General features: G+C 37.3%; 2 protein-coding genes across 6 annotated transcripts in view; both read left to right on the top strand.

Moving 5' to 3' along the window:
• Positions 1-18,054, top strand: part of LOC131983207 (adenylate cyclase type 9-like) — a 55,634-nt gene extending 37,580 nt beyond the window's left edge. Inside the window, exons 4-10 of one of the 2 annotated variants that reach the window (XM_059347885.1) lie at positions 2,270-2,526; positions 3,647-3,749; positions 5,685-5,893; positions 8,186-8,345; positions 11,016-11,158; positions 12,756-12,779; positions 13,604-18,054. In XM_059347885.1, the coding sequence (XP_059203868.1) occupies positions 2,270-2,526; positions 3,647-3,749; positions 5,685-5,893; positions 8,186-8,345; positions 11,016-11,158; positions 12,756-12,779; positions 13,604-14,903 (2,196 nt within the window). In that variant the 3' untranslated portion in view covers positions 14,904-18,054. The remainder of the gene's footprint in view (positions 1-2,269; positions 2,527-3,646; positions 3,750-5,684; positions 5,894-8,185; positions 8,346-11,015; positions 11,159-12,755; positions 12,780-13,603) is intronic. The other variant, XM_059347886.1, reaches the window with a different exon arrangement.
• A 2,900-nt stretch (positions 18,055-20,954) lies between these two features.
• Positions 20,955-24,259, top strand: part of crebbpb (CREB binding protein b) — a 52,791-nt gene continuing 49,486 nt past the window's right edge. For all 4 annotated transcript variants that reach the window (XM_059347792.1, XM_059347790.1, XM_059347789.1 and 1 more), the window contains exon 1: positions 20,955-21,985. In XM_059347792.1, the coding sequence (XP_059203775.1) occupies positions 21,901-21,985 (85 nt within the window). In that variant the 5' untranslated portion in view covers positions 20,955-21,900. The remainder of the gene's footprint in view (positions 21,986-24,259) is intronic.

The raw sequence follows: 24,259 nt of genomic DNA, 5'->3' as shown, positions 1-24,259 counted from the left end.
AATTTTTTTAGATTATCGAAATCACCATGAGACTTCCCCAGTTTATTTTCATTAAGACACAAACATTTTTGCATTACAAGTTTTCTGAAATGTTATGTTTAGATGTGTAAAAATGAGGTGTGAACTCATTAAATATGCACTAATTTGCTTATATTTCAAGGACAGAAATCTGAAAATTGTGTAAAGCAATTTAGAATAGAATAGAATAGAATAGAATAGAATAGAATAGCCTTTAGTGTCATTGTACATAGCACAATGAAATTAGAGTGCAACTCCCATTGTGCATAAAACAAATTAAGAATAACACACAAACACTTAAGGACAATAAGGTATAGAGGTATAAAAAGTATAAAATATCACAGCAAGAATAAATAAGTGAATGGCAATAAAATACTGAATATAGAATAAATAGCTATGTATGTAGAGGAGATGAATGAGGATGAGTGGTAGCATGTAGAGGTAGTATTTTTAGTTGTTATTCTATTTTGTTGCTATATTGAATTAAAAGTTTTTCACAGAAGGAAATTGGGATATCTCCTTTTATCATTTCATAAATCAGAAAATACAGTCAAAAGCCATTAAAAAAAGAAAAAATATGCATATTTTTTAGAAACAAAATGTTCTATAATTCAGGGTATGAATGATATATAGACAAACCACTCTGTAAAAAACCTTCAGAATATAAATAGTAAAGGAAAAAAAACTGGTTGAAACTGGTAAAGTTGAGATTTATGGCTCAGAGCGTGAGAAAACACTCATTTTGTGAAAACAGCCTTTAAAGATTTCATACATTCTTAATGGAAATGTGTACTTGAAGACAAAATATTGAATCTGATTCATAGCAACAACAATATAGAACATGTAAAACATATAGTGTTGTGCCGGAAATAATCTACAGGGATCAAATATAGTAACATGTACATCTAAAGGATTGTTTTGGATGTTTTCTTTCCTCTATTCTGAAAGAAGACACGTTATGGGAGAAAAATAACCCAAAACCTCAAAATTGACCAGTACATGAAAAAAAGATGTTTTTGCCTGTAGTGTCTCGGCAGCAGGATGAACATGAAGGCAATCCAGACGCTCCTAAATATATAAAAACAAAAAACTAACAAGGAAAGAAATATGTTTCAACCCCTAGGTCTTCATCTGGGCTATAAAACAAATGAGCATAGCAGATTTAATACAGTTATTTTTCCATCATATACTGGGGCTTTGTGAACTGACACTGGTTACATTCACTCAGGCCTGGCAGCAAAAAGAACGATTTAAAAATAGTTCAAAGAAATAGAACTCCATGAGTCCCAGATAAAGTGTGTCACAGACACATGCATTTAAATTGGCTTTATTTTTCATATTTGGGTGACACACCACTGCTGACCTGTTTCCAAAGCAAAGCACTGACCGCTCTTGCGACCTATAAAGCACTTGTGTCCTAATGGACTCGAACTTAACCTACGGCACTTACTCTTGCTATGTTTCTTGACTTCATCCTTGCTTTTGATGTATTACTCTCATTTGTACGTTGCTTTGGATAAAAGCGTCTGCTAAATGACATTGTAGAGTTCTGGGCCTGTCCAAATGTAAGATCTACATAGAATTGGTGACAATATTTGGGACAAACATTGCTTTTAATTGGGATGAATTCCTTTTTGGGCTTCTGCACTCTACATCCTCAAATAAAAACACAAATGACCTTTTTGGCATACCGAGTGTAGCAAGGAAACAAGGAAATGGCTTAAGCCAGAAAGCCCGTCTATAGAAGAGTGGTATGACATCATCGATGACATTTTTGTAATGGAAAGAATCACTTTCTCTGTGAGGCTTCAAAAAGCCAAATTTGAGGAAATCTGGGAGAAGTGGAGATTGTACATCACCCCGAAACACCCTTCTATTGTTTCGTATTTATTATCTTTTTGTTTATTATTAATTATGTGACTTTCTTTTTAATTTTTTTAATCTGTTTTTACTACTTACTGTAGATGGAAACACCCCTAAGTTCTGTTCGTTTGTTTATAACGAGATCAAAATCTGAAAATATGGATCACAATCAAATCAAAATTACTTTATTCATCCCCGAGGGGAAATTCAGGATAACTGTTGTAATGAATGATGACTGTTGTAATGTGATATTGAAATGTGATTCTAAATAAAGACAAAATGTAAAAAATAAATAAATGACATTGTAGAATTGTAGAATTGTAGATCCGTTGTCACTGCTTCTGCTTTTGGAAATTCAGGCCTTCTCTCTCCACTCTCTCCACCTCAGGACACTTCAAACCTGAAGTGCTCTCCAGCAGTGTCTGCAGGACGCAGCCCCAAGGCTCTGAACGGCCTGCTCAGCCCTCAGCTGGAGGCCCTGAACAACAGCCAGACGTCACTGTGTGAGATGCTGCAGGAGAAGGAGAAGAAGACGTGGAGTGGAGGAGCCATGGGCATGGACCACTCAGTGCTCATCCCCCTGCGCTCCAAGAACTTCAGGGAGAGGAGCGACGCTCACTTTGTGGATGTGATTAAAGAGGACAGGTTAGAATGATTTATGGATACAAACATTTAATGCATGAAGAAATCTGTAACAATGAACTTTACAGATTGATTTAAAACATTTTGGGGCATTTTAACCCTTTAAATGCCAGTTTGATTGCATGGTGTCACTGATGTTTTTTTATAAAAAAAACAAAAATGTATATATTATATTTACATTTTTACCTTTTTATATGTAAATGTTTGTATCCTATGTTTACATTTTCAAGTTCCAAAACAGTTGTGGCATATTTGTGGTTTTTATTGTAGTAAATAGTATAATTTTTCAACTCGGATTTCATGATTGTTGGGCTCAATGTGTTGATGAAGTAGATTAAAGTGAGAAAATAATTGCCAAAAGTATTCAAAAATGGCTAAAATAGGCTCAGACCCCAGAGGGTTAAGTTATTGAATTATTGTTAGATTTTTTTTCAAGTCATCCTGAATGGTGAGTCTTTTGATCAGCTGCTCCGTGGTTAGATTTCACTGACTACTTTTTATTAACCCTCTAGGTCCACTCTAATTTACTCCCCTTTCAGACCCTTCAGGCTCAAAATGTCCAAAAAAAATGCAATAAAAACTTTACAGATTGATTTAAACATTTTTGCCATTTTAACCCTTTAAATGCCAGTTTGATTGCATGGTGTCACTGATGTTTTTTATTTAAAAAAAACAATAATGCAGTCATTTTCCATATAATAAATAATTTTTGGCTGATAGTTGATAGATAGATAAGACTGAAGTTGATTGCACGATTTAACCTAAAAAAAAGTTGAGTTTTGTGTTTTCATTATCTCTAAGCTAAAATCATCAAAATTACAAGAAAAACAGGCTTGAAATATTTCACTCTATGCATTATGCATAGAGTGAAATATTTCAAGCCTGTTTTTTTATATAATCTATATAATGTATGAGTTTCACTTTCTGGAATGATTGACAAAAAATGTTGAACTTTTTCATGATATTCTAATTTTTTGAGATATACCTGTATTTCGATACATTTCGATGTATTTCGATGTATTTCTCGATGAATTTTCCCACACGTTTTAATCCACTTGATTGCAACACATAAAAATCCCAACCTAACATCATTTCCTCTGACTCTCCTGTGTGTCTGTTGCAGCCTCATGAAGGACTATTTCTACAGACCTCCCATAAACAAGCTGAGCCTCACCTTCCTGGAGAAGAGCCTGGAGTCTGCTTACCGGATAAGCTACCAGGAGGAGGTGTGTGTGCGTGTATATATATATGTGTGTGTGTGTGTATGTATGTATGTATGTGTATGTATGTGTTTGTGCTGTTTTGTGCATGATACAATAGTGCCTGTATTCCTGCATGTTTAATAAGTGTGTCTGTTTATTTTTTGACATTTTTCATAAATCTACTAAGCTTACCATAGTTGTCTTTATTCAGGATGTGAGTTTTACAGCTGTCAGAGTTAAACAGTGTATTTTCATGATTCCACTCATCCCACCTCGGCTGTCTCCACCTGTGAACATCCACCTGTGTTTTTGTTTGCCCTTGTACCTGTTTGTGTGTCTGTGTGAGTCTGTGTCTTGTCTGGGAAGCCTGTTAGCACTGCGTTTTGAGCCAGACCGGTCAAGACTGCGGCAAAGAGAAATCACTGCAGGACCTTTTTCAAGTAGTTTTGTGTTAGTTTGTGATGTCCTCTGCTGGTGTAACGCAGGAAGTGCATCTTCACTCTCAAGGCAGCAACTGTTGCTACGTCCTCAAGTCAAGAGTCTGAGTCACCCACAAGGGAATCGGGATGGATTTCAGTAGAGACTCACTTAACCCTCTGGGGTCTATGATCGTGTCTTTCTGATCAGATCACGTGACGTTTAACAAAATAACTAGGTCACATGGAGCGCTGCTATTAACTTCACTCCAAAGTACAGACTTGAAACTTTCTCCCAGTTTTTGTTTGACATTCCTAGGTCATGTAAAACCAAAGATATGATAGTTTTAATTTGATAGTACAGAAATATTTGAGCGTTGGTGGAGCTCTCTGTGTAATTTCGCACAGAGAAATTTAAATTTTTACCTTTTTATATGTTCATATTTGTATCCTATGTTTACATTTTCAAGTTCCAAAAGCATATTTGTGGTTTTTATTGTAGTAAATAGAATCATTTTTCAACTCCGATTTCATGATTGTTGGGTTCAATGTGTTGATAAAGTAGGTTAAAGTGAGAAAATAATTGCCGAAAGTATTCAAAAACAGCTCAGACCCCTTACAGAACTTTACAGATGGATTTAAACATTTTGGCATTTTAACCTTTTAAATGCCAGTTTGATTGCATGGTGTCACTGATGTTTTTTTATGAAACAAAAATGCAGTCACTTTCAATATATTAAATAATTTTTGGCTGATAGTTTTGATCAGGACTGAAGTTGATTGAAAGATTTAACCCCCCAAAAGTTGAATATATATATATAGTGGACATGTCTGCCATCAAGTGGCCATAAAGGGGGTTTTACATCTTAAATCTGACACACAAAAAAGAAAAAATGCATCAATATCAATTGTGTTGCTAATCTTTGACATATCCAAGGATGTGATTAAAAAAATACAAATGCCCCAGCCAAAAAATATTTATATATATCGAAAATAACTACATTTTTGTGTGTTTTTTCTTTGAAAAACAGTGACATTGTGTAATCAAACGGGCATTTAAAGGCTTAAAATCATCAAAATCTTTAAATTTTTGGTAGTTTAGAGCAGGGCAGACGTTGTTTAAGAGGTTTATGCAGAAAAAAATAGAAAAAAATATTAATCTGTAAAGTTTTTATAGCATTTTTTGGAGGTGGACATTTTCAGTGCGAAGGGTCTGAAAGAGTAGTAAATTTGTGCACAGTGTATCATTATAGACCCATTAGAAAAAATGAAATTTCAAAATACATCAAGAAAAAAAATCTTCTTCCAAAAATCATGTCATTTGCAGTATCACAGCCAAAATTATTGCCAAAACAAAAGTGAAAAATGACAAATATGGCTAAAAATGTCCATAGTGGTCCCAGAGGGTTAAAGCCTTAATTACTCACATTTTTTAACTGAAGATCCATTTTTCTTCACTTGTATGTTTATTAATACAAGCGTATTCTTGTACATGTTTCAGATTTGTTATTTTCTTCTGCTTTTGCCTGTTTTTCCCTCCCAGGTGGAAACCCAAGCACCGGTGCAGACTTTTGCCAGTCCAACATTCAGTTCTTTCCTGGACATGCTGCTGTGCTGTTTAGTGTTTCTCTCTCTCTCGTTGGCCTGTTTCCTTCGACCGCTCGTCACCCAGCAGAGTTTGTCCACACCAGCGCTCATCCTGACATCTGGGGCCGCCCTGTTGGAGGCTCTGGGTCTGCTGTTTGCTATACGGTGAGATACTGATCGGAGCAGCTATTCTCAACCTTGGGGTCCCAACCCCAATTGGGGTCGGGAGATGATTTCTGGGGGTCGCCAAATCAGTCTCCACTGTGTTAAAGTGTTCATGTGTTAATGTGTTTTAGTCTTTTTGGTCATTTAATGTCTTTTTTTGGTCATTTTATGGGGGGTTTTGTGGTCATTTTGTTCTTTTTTGGTCATTTTGTGTCTTTTTTTGGTCATTTTGTGTCTTTTTTTGGTCATTTTGTGTCTTTTTTTGGACATTTTGTGTCTTCTTTGGTTAATTTATGTCTTTTTGTGGTCATTTTTTGTTATTTTGTGGTCAATTTGAGTACTTTGCTTAATTTTATGTAACTTTTTGGTAATTTTGTGTCTTTTTTTGATCAAATCCCAAAGTAGCAAGTTATTACTTTCCAAGGAGTCTCTGGCTTGAAGCTGACTGTTACACACTCAGGAGGTCAGAATGGACCTTTAAACTTATAGCAAAGTAACATTAAAAGTAACAATAAAATATAAAAAAAACACATAAATGCATAGACAGAGAGATGTTTTAGTTGTTGTCTGCTTCATTATTTGTCCAAAATTTGTCGTATCAACTCAGTTTGTATGATCTGAACTGTGTGCATGACATTCTGTTCAGTGAGCGGGTCGCGGACGACATGCATGTTAAATTGGGGGTCGCAACTCAAAAAGGTTGAGAACTACTGGATTAGAGTATGGGTCTTAAACTTCTGCAGAAAAGCTCATGTTTTTGGTTCTGTTTGTTTGTCTGTTTCTCTGCAAAATTACGGAAAAACTCCTGGACCGATTTTCAAGAAACTAGGTGGAACTGTGGGGCATGGGCCGAGAAAGAACCCCTAAAATTTTGGAGCAGATCAGAATCACAGGGCAGATACACACAGTATTTTTCACTTTTGTTTACAGTGCGAGAAAGGGCATGTGTGCTGCATTGATGTGATGTAGGAATAATCAGGAAAAATTAGTTCCCGGCTGGGAAAATTCTGTTTTTTTTCTCACCTGATCTGTTTCCTTTGCTCTTATTTGTCACACAAATACTGGAAACCACTATCAATTTGTTGCGTGATTTTGGAAGAAGGTTTTTTTTCTTGATATATTTTGTAATTGAAATTTCAATTCTTCTACAATACACTGTGTACAAATTTACTACCCTTTCAGACCCTCCGGGCTGAAAACGTCCACTTCCAAAAAAATGCTATAAAAACTTTACAGATTAATATTTTTTTCTACTTTTTTCCCGCATAAACCTCTTAAACAACTTCCGTCCTGCTCAAAATGACCAAACATTCAATAATTTTGAGGATTTTGACCCTTTTAATGCCAGTTTGATTACATTATGTCACTGCCATGACATAGCCATGGCTACATATCATATATAAATTCAGTTATTACTGTAAATAAAACATGTGTATTTTCAATAAATAGATGGACTCCAGATGGTTAAAAGTCCTGAAGCAAAAAGGCCCAGACACCTTAATTTTTAGTATAAACTGTCATTCAAAGTGTGTGCCCTGATATTAGATCCGCATTCATGTATAAAACGATTCGCTCCTGTTTACTGACCCTTGCTTTGTGTTCATGTACTGAGAAGATTTGTGACAGTTGTGTGTGGAATCGGTTTATTATTCAGGTTGGGGTCAAACAGGACACTGAAGCATCAGATAAAAACATCATTGTTATTCCTAATACATCATCTAATCCAGGGGTCTCAAACTCAAATTACCTGGGGGCCGCTGGAGGCAGTATCTAAATGACCAAAAAAAAGACCAAAAAAAGACACAAAATTACAAAAAAAGACACAAAATTATTTTAAAAAGACATAAAATTACTAAAAAAAAAACAAAATGACCAAAAAAAGACACAAAATGACCAAAAAAGACACAAAATTACCAAAGAAAGACACAAAACGGCCAAAAGACACGAAATTACCAAAAAAGACACAGAATTACCAAAACAGACACAGAATTATTAAAAGTAGACACAAAATTATTAAAAAAGACACACAATTATTAAAAAAAGACACAAAGTATTTAAAAAAGACACAAAATTACCAAAAAAAAGACAAAATTACCAAAAAAAGTAATTAAATGGACCTTCCACACACAACACGGTAAAGTGCCATTCATATAAAACTCACATTAAACTTTCATATCAAGGTGGGGGCCACAAAATATCGTCACGAGGGCCGCAATTGGCCCGCGGGCCGCGAGTTTGAGACCCCTGATCTAATCTCGGTATCAATCACAGTTTGTTGTGTTTCCTCTCCAGTATGGCGTTCTACCTGGACAGTGTGCTGAATTGCACTCGGATGCTGATGAGAGCCATCTCAGGCTGGATAGCGCGTCACTTTATAGGAGCCGTCCTGGTGTCTCTACCCACTGTGGCCGTCTTCTCTCATGTCCACTGTGACATGCATCTCTCCATCCAGGTGGATTTGAAGTTTCATGTTTTTCTATGTTTTTTTAGTTGAGTTTTGGTTCTGACCAGTAAAGCTCCTCACCTGTAGGCCAAACAAACTCATATAATGTCCATAGCTGACTTAATTATATTCAGCATACGGGTACATCTCAAAAAATTTGAATATCGTGAAAAAGTTCAATATTTTTTGTCAATTATTTCAGAAAGTGAAACTCGTATATTAGATGGATGGATGGATGGATGGATGGATACTCAACAGAGACTGCCCTTCTCGCTGTGACTGAACAGCTTCACAAGGCGAAGGCAGCCTCTCTCTCATCTGTGGTGGTTCTACTGGACCTTTCTGCAGCTTTTGACACTGTGGATCACCAGATCCTCATCTCCACCCTTCACCACCTGGGAGTATCTGGCTCTGCCCTGTCTCTGCTCAAATCCTACCTCAAGGACCGCACCTTCCGTGTAACTTGGAAGGGTTCTGTTTCAGAACCCTGTCTACTCACCACCGGGGTCCCTCAAGGCTCGGTCCTTGGTCCGCTCCTCTTCTCGATTTACACCAACTCCCTTGGCTCCCTCATCCACTCGCATGGCTTCTCCTATCATAGCTATGCCGACGACACCCAGCTAATCTTCTCATTTCCCCAGTCTGAAACACAGGCAGCAGCACGTATCTCTGCATGTCTGGCCGACATCTCCCAGTGGATGTCCTCGCACCACCTCAAACTCAACCTGGGCAAGACCGAGCTACTCTACCTCCCAGGGAAGGGCTCCGCCACCACTGACCTCCACATCACTGTCCAGAACACAGTGGTTGTCTCCACAGAAACCGCCAAGAACCTTGGCGTAACTCTTGACAACCAACTGTCCCTCAACACAAACATCACCGCTACCACCAGATCTTGCAGATTCTTGCTGCATAACATCAGGAGAATCCGTCCGTTTCTCACTCAGAAGGCAGCTCAGGTCCTGGTCCAGGCACTGGTCATCTCACGCCTGGACTACTGCAACTCCCTCATGGCAGGTCTGCCTGCCAAAGCCATCCGACCTCTGCAACTCATCCAGAATGCAGCTGCTCGATTGGTCTTCAATCTTCCCAAATTTTCACACACAACACCCCTCCTCCGCTCCCTGCACTGGCTACCTGTGGCTGCTCGGATACGCTTCAAGACTCTAGCTCTGGCGTACTCTGCTGCTAACGGTTCAGGTCCTACTTACATCCAGGACCTTGTCAAACTCTACACCCCTGCCCGTCCTCTCCGCTCTGCATCAGCCAAACAGCTGGCGACTCCCACCCTCCGTGGGTCAACTCGCCTCAAAACCTCTTCCAGACTTTTCTCTATCTTGGCTCCCAAATGGTGGAATGAGCTCCCCACCGACATCAGGACCTCAGACAGCCTGTACATCTTCCGCCGCAGGCTGAAGACCTATCTCTTCCAACAATACCTCGGTTAAGCCATGGTCACCTAACACATATGTATATTTATAAAAAAAAAAAAAATTTGCTCTTCTTCTTCTTCTTCTTTTCTATTCTTTTCTTCTTTAACATATAGCACTCCTGTAGCAATGACAGTTAGCTCTTAAAGTTATGTACTTACTTGATTCCTGTGGTCTATGTCTAGTACCATCAGGTTGAATGCACTTATTGTAAGTCGCTTTGGACAAAAGCGTCTGCTAAATGACATGTAATGTAATGTAATGGATAGATGTATAGATAGATGGATGGATAGATAGATAGATAGATAGATAGATAGATAGATAGATAGATAGATAGATAGATAGATAGATAGATTCATTACACAGAGTGAAATATTTCAAGCCTGTTTTTCTTGTAATTTTGATGATTCTGGCTTAGAGATAATGAAAACACAAAACTCAGTGTCTCAGAAAATTATAATTTTACATAACATTAATTAAGAAAAAGGATATTTTAAACACAAATGTCAGGCTTCTGAAAAGTATCTTCATTTCTATACATCAATACTTGGTTGGGCTCCTTTTGTATCATGAATTAGTGCATTAATACTTGGTGGCATGGAGGAGATCAGCCTACAGCACCATGTTGCTTTTATAGCAGCCTTCAGCTCATCTGATGTCTCTCACCTTCCTCTTGACAACAGCCCATAGACTCCTATGGGGTTGAGGTCAGCCCAGTTTGCTGGCCAGTCCAGCCCAGTAACACCATGGTCATTGAAGCAGCTTTTGGTACCTTTGCCAGTGTGGGCAGGTGCCAAGTCCTGCTGGGAAATGAAAGCAGCATCTCCAAAGAGCTTGTGGAAGCATGAAGACTCTAAAATGTCCTGCTAGATGGCTGCTATGTTGACTGTGGACTTCAGAAAACACAGTGGACCAACAGCAGCAGAGGACATGGCCCCAAACCACCACTGACCCAGGACCAGCACATTACACTGACCAGCAATATTCTAGTTTTATACTGAGACACTGAGTTTTGTGTTTTCATTATCTCTAAGCCAGAATCATCAAAATTACAAGAAAAACAGGCTTGAAATATTTCACTCTATGTGTAATGAATCTATCTAATGTATGAGTTTCACTTTCTGAAATTACTGACAAAAACTTTTTCATGATATTCTAAGTTTTTGAGATGTACCTGTATGTCCCAGTGGAATTTATGTGATAAAGTTTTGGCTCTGCTGCTTTGACTAATGACTCATCTTTTCCCCAGTTCACCATGTTCTTCTGCTGTGCTGTCATCATCGCTATCATTCACTACTGTAACTTCTGCCAACTCAGCTACTGGATGCGCTCAGGTCTGGCAACTTTGGTGGGACTATCACTGCTTGCCTTGCTCTCCAGCTCCCCCTGCAGGTATGATATGATAAAGAGATATCGCGCCTCATCAGAATCAGAATCGTTCTTATTATGGCCAAGAAGGTTTTCACATACAAGGAATTTGCTGTGGTGTGTTTGTGCAAAAGAACAAACAAAGTGCTAAAATATAGATATAGATAGGCAAGTACTTTAGTCAAAAACAGCAGCTTAACCCTTAATAGGGCACTCCTGGAAATTGAAAATGTCAACCCTGAAGTGTTATTGGAGGATATTACAAGACTTTTTGCAAAATGTTTCATTTTTATGTTGCAAATCGAGGTCAATTGAGTCATTATTATTATTATTATTATTATTATTATTATTATTATTATATTTATTATAGTCTCTTTCCCAAAGCAACCCTAAATAGACAATAACACATCATTTGCATCCATCACTGCTTTATCTTTTACCTTTAAACTATTTATTATCTTTTTAGACTACTTATTACATATGCATAATGTCTGAATGTCTTTTTTAAAGCACCTTATATATGAGAAGCACACATAAATTTAGTTGTATACTTTTTAAATACAATGACAATAAAGGAAAGCTTGAATCTTGTGTGATTTACTGAAGCTCAAGTTACCAAATATGGTTCTTTGCCTGATAAAGGGTTAAGTAGAAAATATGAAGGATAGAAAAAGTCAACATACAAAAAATATTAAAAAAAAAATATATATATAAACAGTAGATATACAAGCAGCCGCATTCTCTTAAATTTCTCTTTTATTTCATTTTCATTTTCTGTTAGGGGAAATATTAATGAAGGATGAATTCCATAATTGTTTATACGCATATAAATGCCTCCTAAACACTGCATAATGTCCTTTAGCAGATGCTTTTATCCAAAGCAACGTACATTTGGGAGTTCATACAAAATTTTTTTTAAAGAGCTGAGTACTAAGATCAGTACTGACATTACAGGAAAATCAAAACCCAGATAAGACAAACAATAATTCAATATATATATAAAAATAAATAATAAAAATTATTCGATTTGATTATATGAAATGTATGCTTTATACGTTGTTGTTTTTCTTATCTTGGTCAGAGGGCTCTAAACCACTCATGCAAAAGTTAGAAAACACAGGCGAATCCCAGAAATCAATGTGTACTAAGAAAATATGAACAAAAATAAGAGGGAATCTGTTTGTATATCACCTCCTACATGAGTCCTAATGAAAGGAAACTACAGATTAAAAAAATAGTGATATACAGGTGCATCTCAATAAATTAGAATATCATAGAAAAGTTTATTTATGTCAGTAACTCAATTCAAAAAGTGGAAATAACACATTATATAGATCCGTTACACACAGAATGAAACATTTCATGTCTCAATGTATTTGATTTATTCTCATTATAATGATTATGGCTTACATCTAATGAAGACCTACAATTCAGTGTCTCAAAAAAATGTAATATTACAAAAGACCAATTTTAAAAAGTATGTTTAATATGTGTTAATATGACACTGACAACTTACTCATTGAAATATCAAGAAAAGAGCAAAGGTACATGTAGGATGGTGCTGGATTTCTACATGCATGTGATGCATTCATTAGTGCTATTTGTGTTTCATGTCTTACAGTGTTGCAAAGAGTCTTTTTCTCTGGTAAGTACAGTGATTTTTTGTCAGAATTTTTTGTTTGTACCTACTCTTCAACCTACCTACTCATCATTTAACCCTTTTATTTGGGAAAATACCAGTAGACATCGAGAAGAAAGATTCTCACTTGAAGTGTACATGTTTTGTTTTTTTTAAACCTTGAGAATTAGAAAACAAGTCCATGTTTTTAAGAAAGAAATTCAAACTCAAATTACCTGGGGGCCGCTGGAGGCAGTATAAAATGACCAAAAAAAGACACAAAATTACAAAAAAAGACACAAAATTACAAAATGACCAAAAAAAAAGACACAAAATGACAAAAAAGACACAAAATTACAAAAAAAGACACAAAATGACCAAAAGAGACACAAAATGACAAAAAAGACACAAAATGGCCAAAAAAAATGACACAAAATGACCAAAAAAGACAGAAAATTACAAAAAAGACACAAAATGACTGAAAAAAAACACTAAATTACTTAAAAAAGACACAACATGACAAAAAAGACACAAAATGACCAAAAAATACACAGAATTACCAAAAAAGACACAAAATTATTAAAAAAGACACAAAATGACCCAAAAAGACACAAAATGACAGAAAAAAACTAAAGTACTTAAAAAAGAAACAAAATGACCAAAATAAGACACCGAATTATTTTAAAAAGACACAAAATGACCCAAAAAAGACACAAAAAGGACACACATATGGGCAATTGCTCAGTTGCCCATATGGTTAATCCGGCCTTGGCTATAGGTGCAAGCAAAAAATTTGTTTTACGTTTCTGTTTTACGATTTTCCTGCCTTTCTCTCTCTCTCTGCCGACCAGGTCGGACCGTCAGAGCAATAACAGCAACAGCTCCATCTTCATGTCTGACAGCCCGGCAGACCTCGACCCCCAGGACCTGCTGGGCCCCGAGGCCTGCGTTGCCTTTTTCCTGCTCCTGCTCCTGATCTGGTTCCTGAACCGCGAATTTGAGGTCAGTCACCGTCTGCATTACCATGGCAACGTGGAGGCAGATCAACACCGCATCAAGATCCAGAACATGAGGGACCAGGCCGACTGGCTGCTCCGCAACATCATCCCCATCCACGTGGCCGAGCAGCTGAAGGTCACCCAGAGCTACTCCAAGAACCACGACAACGTGGGCGTCATATTCGCCAGCATCGTCAACTTCAGTGAGTTTTATGAGGAAAGCTACGAGGGAGGCAAGGAGTGCTACCGCGTCCTCAACGAGCTGATTGGAGACTTTGATGAGCTGTTGCGGAAGCCCGCCTTCTCAAACATGGAAAAGATCAAAACCATCGGCGCCACGTACATGGCGGCGTCAGGACTCAACGCGCAGCAGTGTGCGGATGCGGCGCACCCTCACGCTCACCTCCGCGCTCTTTTCGAATTCGCCCTCGAAATGATGCGCGTGGTGGACGACTTCAACAAGAACATGCTGGGCTTCGGCTTCAAGCTCCGCATCGGATTCAATCACGGGCCTCTAACCGCCGGGGTGATCGGCACCACGAAGCTTCTCTACGACATCTGGGGCGACACGGTCAACATCGCCAGTCGCATGGATACGACCGGTGTGGAGTGTCGTGTCCAGGTCAGCGAGGAGAGCTACTGCGTGCTCAGCGGCATGGAGTACGAGTTTGATTATCGCGGCACGGTTAACGTGAAAGGCAAAGGTCAGATGAAGACCTTCCTCTACCCGAAGAGCAGCGACAGTGGCCCCGTGCCTCAGTACCAACTCTCCGTCTCGCCGGAGATCCGGGTGCAGGTGGACGGCAGCATCGGGCGCTCGCCCACCGATGAAATCGCCAGCATGATGCCCGCAACCAGCTTAACCACAAGCAGCACCAGTACGGTGGTAGCCAGTACCAGCGCTGGTTCCTCTGCCGCCGCAGGGCAGGACAGCCGGGAAAGACGTCCCTCTGCAGAAACCTCTCACGCCAGGAGACCTACGTCTCACCAAGAGGGACCTCCGCCTTCTGCAACTAACAAACAGCTCATCATCTCATCCTCGCTGCAGCAAAACACACCCCAAAATTCAACAACAACGTCCCAGAAAGACATCAAGACGGACAAATGCAACGATGATTGTGAGAGTCGTGTCGGAGAGTTAACCAGACTTTAAGAATTTGCTACAATGCCGCTTTTATCGTATATCCTCTACCCTTTAAGCTCTCGTTCCTGCCAGTTGTACATCAGAGAGAAAGACCCAGAGGCCTCCTCTCTGCATCAGCTGGCACCAGGTTGTTCTTAGTGTGAATGTGATTGGCTGATGTTATCAGTGAAGGGTGCTGGCTGGACCACGAAGCGAGCGTCAGGCAGGAACACACAAAAGAAATGGGAAGATGTGATGGCTGACTGAACCTTCTCTTGCCTGCTACAGATCCCATTGTCTCCCATTAACTTACTTGATTATCTGTACACCTTTAATCTTAATTTCATATGTCTTTTAAGTGCCTTTAGAGTAGAATAATGTGTGTAGACTAAGCCCTTTTGAGTAAGGGAAGAATAACATAAAGGGAAACTGTAAATAAGCAAACTTTTTTGGGAAAAACTGCTTTGCTTTTGTTACAACTTTACTTTGTAAACTATGCTTTGCTATGATATTTTGCCTTTTATCAAAGAAGAGCTCACCTTAAATACGGAAAGTGCTACAACGGGAGGAGAAATAAGATGTTAATCCAAGATAATCTGCACTAGAATGCAGCCAAGTTTCTTCATGAAAAGCTGAAACTCTTCATGAAAAGGCACAGCAGAGACTAATCAATACAGGCTAAGGGCAGACGGGGCCGAGCTGCGCGTCGTATGAGTGTATTTGCATGCAAACAGTGTGTGTGTGTGTGTGTGTGTGTGTGTGTGTCGTAACAAGATCGTGCAGGGTTTAATGAGGAGAGGTGCCTATGAGCTACTCGACTGACTTCTGCAGGATGATGACAAACAGTTAAGGAACGCAGTCAAAAGAGAAAAAAAAATTGGTTGCTGATGTGGCAGCTTTTCCCCCTGGCCTCGGTTAAGATCTTAGTATTGCCTGAGTACTGAGGCATGAAAGTCTCAGCTACATTTAATCAACATGCAGCATCGTGCACGGGGTTAGTAGCGCTTGTGCCCTCGCCCATGATCCAGGCTCTTATGGGAAGCCAAGCTGTGTTAAGTGTTGATGAGGTACTGCTGTACCTGTAGAGTGTCTTGACTGTAGGTCGATTAGAGAAAACTTAGCTTTTCTGCCATGGATTACACTGTGTGTTAGTTGATAGTGCTTTTAAGACATGGATAATCAAAGTGGAATGTCACAAATCAAAACTAAATGTGTTTTATTGTATTTATTGTTACACAAAACTTGAACTGTTCATGTGAAGCTCCCCGCTCTATGATTTCTATGATTTGTAAGACATTATTAGATGGAAACAGCTGGATACATTAGCCGCTTTTTTACTTTAAATGGCATGAAATTTAATGTAATAGCACTGTAAATGCAAAGGCAGTGCAGCAAATGTATTTCTTAATATTCCCTTGGTGTTTTTTACTCTTTGTTTTGTGACTTCATTGATTTCATGCTGTCAGATTACGAAGGAAATCAAACTGATTGAACTGTACATCTCTGTTGCTGTTACATTTTTCTCTGTTCGCTAAAAGGATTGTGTGCTCAGAGGCAGAAAGTTTCACCATGAAATCCACTCCGGTGTCTTATTTTTGATGTTTCAATATCCGCAACAACACCTTAACCTCATATTTTTAAATTACCGTTTTACAATCAGTACCTTTAAGTAATAAAGCAAACAGTATTGCAGAAAAACAAGGAACAAATTTGCCTTCTTTTATCATCAAATAATTTATTCCAACTGCCACATTTAACATTACCCTAAGAGGTAAATAATTTGTTTGCTTGTTTGTGTGTGAAGATAGGGTAGCTTGTGCCTTTAAACCTGATTTTCTTTTAAAAAAACAACTTTTTTCTTCTGCTCTCAGTTGCTTTATTTTTTTAAGACATTGCATATTTCCCAGAAGCTAATGCTGCATTCATGTGCTCCTCAGATGGTACCACTTTCCGAGTTTGGAAGTTATTCTACTGACTTTGGTGTGTTCATGAGCTTTAAGTTGTAATGTGGAAACAACATGGATGCTAAGATGTCTTGTATTTTATTGCTAAGAGTGTTTAAACAGCACATTCATTCCCTAAACCCACCAAAAAATATTGCTTTACCTGACTTTTTATCAGGGTTAATGCTAATTTTTACTTATTTAAGTCACTCTACAAAGACAGCAACTAACGGTTATAACCTAATACCATTTTCCAATTAACAAATGAGCAAAAAAATGATATGCAATATGTGAATTATTGAAACATTTCTTACAATCAATCAACATTTACTTTCATCCCCCAATTCCCTGCATAATATGAAAGTCTTGTAAAGTTTTTACCAACTTTGAGGGAGTGTTCACATGAATTTTCCCACTCTGGAATTCATTTTCCAGATTATTCCGACACTATATGAATGCAGGTAATGGTATGCATAAGCAGGAGAATGTTCATTTTTTCACTTCAATCAGATTTCATTTTGATGAGGTTTTCTAAGATCGTGAAATTAGAGCAGTGCCTTTTCTTAGTATATACAATTAAATGTAAACAAGCCAAACATATTCAGCATTAATTGGCCTTATTGCATGTTTTTTTAAGTCCTTTTTGTTCTCCGGCCTTCCATTGTGTACTGTATCTATTGCTTGGATGCAGTTTGGTTTATATAAATGCAATAATTAGTTAAAAAGGGAAAATTACCTTTACGCTTATGAGCACACAACCCTCGTTACCAGCCACAATTTTGTGTTTGTTATCCTACAATAAAGGAATAATTATATTAGAATAAGTATTGTTCTTATCCACGGTTAAGCGCTTAGTAGAGATCGTGATACGTAAGTGTCAGGTAAAGTGAATAAGCTACATTTCTTTTTTTTTCCTTCTCTGTAATTTTGATAAGAATTATGTGTTTTTTTAATGAACTTTGAACTTCTTTCTTTTTCTGGATTGTATTTGGGACAAATAAGTACAATAACATAGGGGAGTCATCTCATAGATTTGATTTTTCTATTTCGGTTTCACTACAAACATGAGCTCAACTGTCGGTTTGATTTTTGGAGATGTAAGTGCCATTCTGACCCAGCAGGATGGCACGCTGTGAGACTTTTGATGCCAAAGAGTGTTATTGCCATCTCTTGGAGTTTCTTTATACATCTCATCTTCTCCTTAATTTGCAGATTGTGTCGTGCACGTTCAAGAAAGGTCATTTATATATTCACTGTTAAAACACATTTGCACAAGGCGCTCACTTTTTATGTACAGTATGCCTTTATATTGTATCTGAGCATTTTCTATTATTTATATAAGCGCATGTACTAGAGTATTAAATAGTCTAAAGAACTGGGTAATTTTAACAATATTGGAATAATACTTGTGCTTTCCTGCATGTGTGTAAAAAAAATGTATGAGTGTTTGTAAAACTGTGCGGTTGTGTGTTGGAAGGGATGCTCTGATCTTATCATCTCAACAATTATGACATGCTAGGACACTTAAGGCACTACAGACATCCTTCTTTCTTTTTTAAAAATTGAAACTGGCCAAGTAAAAAGGGCGACACGCGACTACATGTCTGCAGGTAGAGGCAGTGTTTCAGTAGCCTGCTACAGCCAAGTCTTAATGAATCCTTGCTTTCTTTTCAAATGTTTTTGTATATAGCACGCTAATAGGTATGCAAGTGAAGGTTAAAAGTGAATAAAGTCAGTTGCTGGGAAATGTTGTGCGGTTGAATTTATAGCCTGTACACTACATCTGGTTCTGGATTTATTGTAACTGTTTCTGAGAGGGCCGACAACTTTGAGCTACTTGATTATTTCTGTTGTTTTATGCCAGGGACGAGCAACAGGAGGCCCGAGGGGCCGCATACGGGCCGCACCCTCACTTGAAGTGGCCCTCAGTAAAACTACATGCATTTGAGCATGAAATCTTAAAAGTGCAGTGTAAAAATGCACAAAATTACTTCTTGCAATTAATGTTGGTCTGCTGTTCTTGCACTGAAAACAAAAGAAATCACAGTAAGTGGTTGTTTTTTATTTGCTTCAAACCTTTTGTATTCCTATTTATACTGTTATACATGCATTTGAGCATGAAATATGTTAAGTTACTTAAGTGCACGGTCCTATATGTGGCCCCCTGCAGCATTTAAGTTGCCCATCCCTGTTTTATGCTGTTTCACTGTATGTGTTTTATACTCTGCTACTCCAGATTTTGCATATAAAACCTTAGACGTGTTTATAAAATATAAAATATCGCTACAGATAAAATTATCCAATATAACAGTACTTTAAATTAGCTCCACTTTAAACCAGCTACAATGTCAAATGCTCTGTACATGTTAATGAATCAGTGATGATGATCCAATACTTTTATGCAAAATAGCAAAATTTTTATGCTGCATAATGAGTACTTTTATTTTTTAATAATTTAAGTAGCCATTTTTCTTTTTATTAAGTATTTTTACTTTAGTTATGGATGAGTTGTTGGTGCCAAGAGATGGGAATTTTACATTTGAAATGCAATGGGTTGCACATTACTAGTTATTCTGTTAAATAATGTTATGAGTAATGTAACTATTTTAATAACGTCATCAAAATTATGTAACATATTACGTTTTATTACTTTTTCCTTACTTGTCAAACAAATGTTTTAAATGGGGAAATGATGGTGTTGCACTCAAATTTATCCCAACAGTTATCCAAAAATATGCCAAAATTCCTGCACAGTGAAACAATAAAAACTACAAATGTTATATTCTATAGATATAGATAGATTTTCCCCAAAAAAATACATTTGACTGTAAACCCAACATTTTGATTAATAACTAATTAATTTGCATATTTTTTTCTCAGTAACTTAAGGATTCCAATTATATTTATTTATTTTACGAAAACACTGTTACATGCAACTCCCCAATGCTGCTGGTACCCATATAGAGAGTCTTTATATATGGAGAGTCTTTGGCTGAGTCCATTCACAATGTTTAGATAATTTGACTACTTTGGAATATTTGGGTAAAAATCAACTTTTTCATTGTTTCAGTGCCCCTTTCTTGATAAGTATCAATAGCCGCTGATGTGCACAGTATGGCTTTATCTTGCTTTTGCCTTTTAATTTGCACTTACTTTTCATAAATGCTTACGGAAAACAAGAGGATGGTAGATATGAATAGAACAAATCATGTTCTAAAATAATGTATAACTAGGGAAGCTATTATCTAAAGTTAAGGTAGAGGTATTCAAAAGTTTTACTTAAGTAAAAGCAGCAATAACAGGATAAAAGCAGTACGTCTGAACAACAGAGTCATTAGTAAAATATAACGTATCAAAGTTAACAGTGCTCATTATGCAAAATGGCCATTTAACAGAATCTCACATTATTTTATATTTTTGCATTATTGCTTGATGCATTGTCTTGTTAGCAGCATTTTTCTGGTGTATTTGTACAATGTGGAGATAATTTAAAACTACTTCATATACTAGTAAGTAAAAATAATTTAATGTAGGTTATATGTGTGTAAAACGTACTAACTTACTAATTTGTAAAATTAGAAATATAATTTTATATTTTATAAATTTAAGGTTCAAAGTAAAAAAGTTCTCCCTGAAATGTAATGGATCATATCTATTAAGTTGCATAAAGTGCTCATTATGCAGAAATAGCCACTTAACATAATCATTATTTTATATTTTTGCGTTATTTTGTGAGCAGCATTTCTATGGTGTATTTGTAAAAAACAAAAAATAGAGACAATTTAAACTACTTTATATACCTACTATGTTATATTTGCAACCTTGTTCACATTTGCAATGTTTACATTTTTTTATTGAGCATGATAGTGTTTTGAAAGTAAAAAAAAGATTCAAAATCACATTTTATGTTGGACTAAAGGACTAAAAAAAGACACAAAATTACCCAAAAAAAGATAAAAAATGACAAAAAAAAAAAAAAAAAAGACTAAAAAAAGACACAAAATAAAAAAAATAAAAGAAAGACACAAAATGACACAAAATTACCAAAAAAGACACGAAAAGGAATCAAAAATGGACAAAATAACCCAAGACTCCATAGAGTTAAAACAGGCAGAGCATTGAAGGCCGAATGTGTATTATTTGGGCTCTTCCACCCCTAGAGGCAACTTCACGTACGTACACATGACGCACGGTGGGACACAGGTTTACGTCAGGACGTCATAGCGCGACACCTCCCCCTCCTCCCCCCTCAGTCTAGCTGGGAAGAAAAAAAAAACTTTTTTTTTTTTGTATCGGAGGAATCAACAGCCGCCATCTTGACGCGGCTCAGAATCGGGATTTCGGGGGGAGCATTAATTTTAAAAACCGATCGGAGCCACTCAGACCGGGCTCAAACGGCTTTTTTCGTGCAGAAAATCGAAGAGTTAGTCCTTCCGATGAGAATTAATGCAAACATGTGAGGATTACATGGGTTTTTATCGTCTCGAAAGCCCACTGTATATTTGATTTCCCTTTTAGAGAGCGCCGCTTCTCGCCGTATCTCCGTCCCGAGACGCTGTATTTACCGAGAGACAGCGACGACAAAAATAATCCACCTCATAGAAAATATTTCTTGAATTTTGTTCTTTTTATTTAAGCCCGAGATAGATTTTATGGCTGCTCGTTTCGACTGCGAAAAAAATGATTCTGTACAGACGTGAAAGCGGCGATCTGCGGAGAAAGGGATTCGCTTACGCCTTGTGTATTATTTTATGATTGATTTTTATTTATTTTTCTCCAACTGAAATAATTTTTGGACGTAATTATTGAGGATAATTATGTGGGTGTTGGGTGTTGGATTATCATGGGGTGATCTTCGGCGGCGAAGCGTGGCGCTGTTGCCTTTCTTTTGAAACCTTTTTCTCCAGGCAGCATTTCGCCAGTCTGCCAGTCAAGAAGAGGAAAAAAAACTGTTAAATTGCTCCTTTTTTACGCTTCACCGTCGGAAAAGTTACCAGTTATTACGAACCAGAGGCCGACAAGTTTTACTGATCCTGCTGTTATTTTCCTGCATCATCATCCATTCATAAAATCTGCCGACCAGGATGGCTGACAATCTGCTGGATGTCGGACCCCCCACTGCAAAGCGACCCAAGCTTAATTCACCTCTTTCAGTGTCAGATGGCCCAGGTAAGCACGAGACATGCTTTTACAAATGCAACTAACTCATAATGAAGACGTGCAATAAGATTTATATTTATCAAACCTACTCTCTGTGCAGTAGCGATGCTTTTTTAAGTCAGGATGCATCCACATTTAAGGGAAAATTAGCTTCCGCTGTGCAAAAATAACGCAAAGTCTTTCTATGATTGCTTGATTACATCTACAACTGATTGAAAGATGCTTATAAACTGCAATAATAGGGAGACAAATCGTCACCCTGTTAAAATAATCGCCTAAATCCTTTTTTCAAGTTTGCAGGAAACACAAAAAACTTCACCAAAAGTGTAACATATGACATTTATTGATCATTTCACTCAAAAAGGATGGAACAAAGGATGGCTATTGGCATAGTAATAACACTGTGTGTAAATTATGTAATTTAAGAGAAATAGATGACTTAGGCCATTTTTCTGAACATGCCTTTGTGACTTAAGCAAGATATGGTAACACTTTATTTTGAAGGTGTCTACATAAGAGTGACATGAGTGTGTCATAAACATGACATGGGATGTGTCATGAACATTAATGACACTTTGAAGTAACATTAATGCTCATGATACTTGTCATGTTTCTGACAGGCTTTTGTCACTCTTATGTAGACACCTTCAAAATAAAGTGTTACCATATCTTGCTTAAGTCACAAAGGCATGTTTAAAAAATTGCCTAAGTCACCTTTTATTTTGACTTAAGCATAATAATTCTGCTTAAGTCACACACTTGACATAGGCCATTATCTTAAAGGGGTAAAATCACATGATCTGATCAACTGAGGATGTAGGCAATTTTACCATAGGTGGTAATGAGGAGATGATTTAGCTAAAAAAAAAACAATTTTGACAAAAAAAATGACATAGGCGATTATTTTACCATTGTGATGAAATGTAACTAACTCACAATGAAGACATGCAATAACATTTATATTTATCAAACCTACTCTCTGTGCAGTAGCGATGCTTTTTAAGTCAGGATGCATCCACATTTAAGGGAAAATTAGCTTCCGCTGTGCAAAAATAATGCAAAGTCCTTCTATGATTGCTTGATTACATCTACAACAGATTAAAAAAAGGTTATAAACTGCTATAATAGGGAGAAAAGTGCAAACTCACTGCCTCTTCATCACATAAGAATTGCTCAATGGAGAAAGAATGCTCCCAACTTTTAAGTCTGAAAGGGTTAAAAGCTAAGTTATTACACATAATGGTGCTTACCCATCATAACATGAGAGATGCAGGTGAGTAAATCAAAGTACATCTGCATGGGTCTTGAGCGTTGGTTTCCTTATTTCCTTTGACATGTTTTTGGGGTGATGCTGCCTTGAGAGGTTTGTACTTGTGCATTACAAAAAAACAACAACATATATATTATATATCAATACCTATAGGAAAAAACTTGCTTCCTAGCTGGTGCTGCTGTATCCCTGAAGTTGGACTGGACAAGTCTCTTGCTCATTGCCTCTTCAGCAGTGCAGATACAGCACAGGCACTTGAACCTGTGTTGGCTGATTGAAAGATAATCTCTCAGCACTAGGTCAGTCTGCCACTGAAGACTCAGCCCTTCTTTCATTCAACGAAATGCTTGAATGGTCAGTTAGATGTATCTGGGAGAATGTACTCATAGATTCCATGGGTTTTGTGGCTACATTCAACTTTTCATTATATTAGGCTAGTCCATGGGCACAATACAGTTTCCAAGCTAAGTGTTGGAAACATGCTCAAGGGTCTGTGTCTTTGGAAGGTTGGACTGTTTACAAAAGCTACATTATTGATTAATCTGATTTATATATTTTTTTAAACATGAAAAATATCCATCCCGGTTTTCCAAAGTCTAGGAGGATGTCTTTTAAAGGTCTTGTTTTTTTCAGCATTTTCAGCCATTTTTGCATGAACATTTTCTTAAACGATCAATCGATTATCAATAAAGTTGGCAATTCTTTTTCTTTAATCAATTAGTCGAATAATTGTTTGCAGCTCTACTATTAAAAATAAAATATTTTTACATTTTCTGGCTTTGCATAATAACAGAATAGCAGCCAATGTTTGATATATGTTTTCAGAACACATAACGGGTTTATGGTCTTCCATTGTTGTTCATGTTCCAATTTGCGTATGTGGTAAGTGTTGGTTGACACAGAAATATGAGCGTGTACCGGATTTCTTGTTTGCTGTGATCTGTTTGGTTTTATTTTTACGGATTAATTCGTTGGGATATAGTCTTACACATCCATCCATCCATCCACACATG

This window comes from Centropristis striata, chromosome 13, assembly GCF_030273125.1.
Source record: "Centropristis striata isolate RG_2023a ecotype Rhode Island chromosome 13, C.striata_1.0, whole genome shotgun sequence".
In the NCBI taxonomy this organism is placed as follows: Eukaryota; Metazoa; Chordata; class Actinopteri; order Perciformes; family Serranidae; genus Centropristis; species Centropristis striata.
This window is presented reverse-complemented; position numbering and strand designations above follow the sequence as displayed.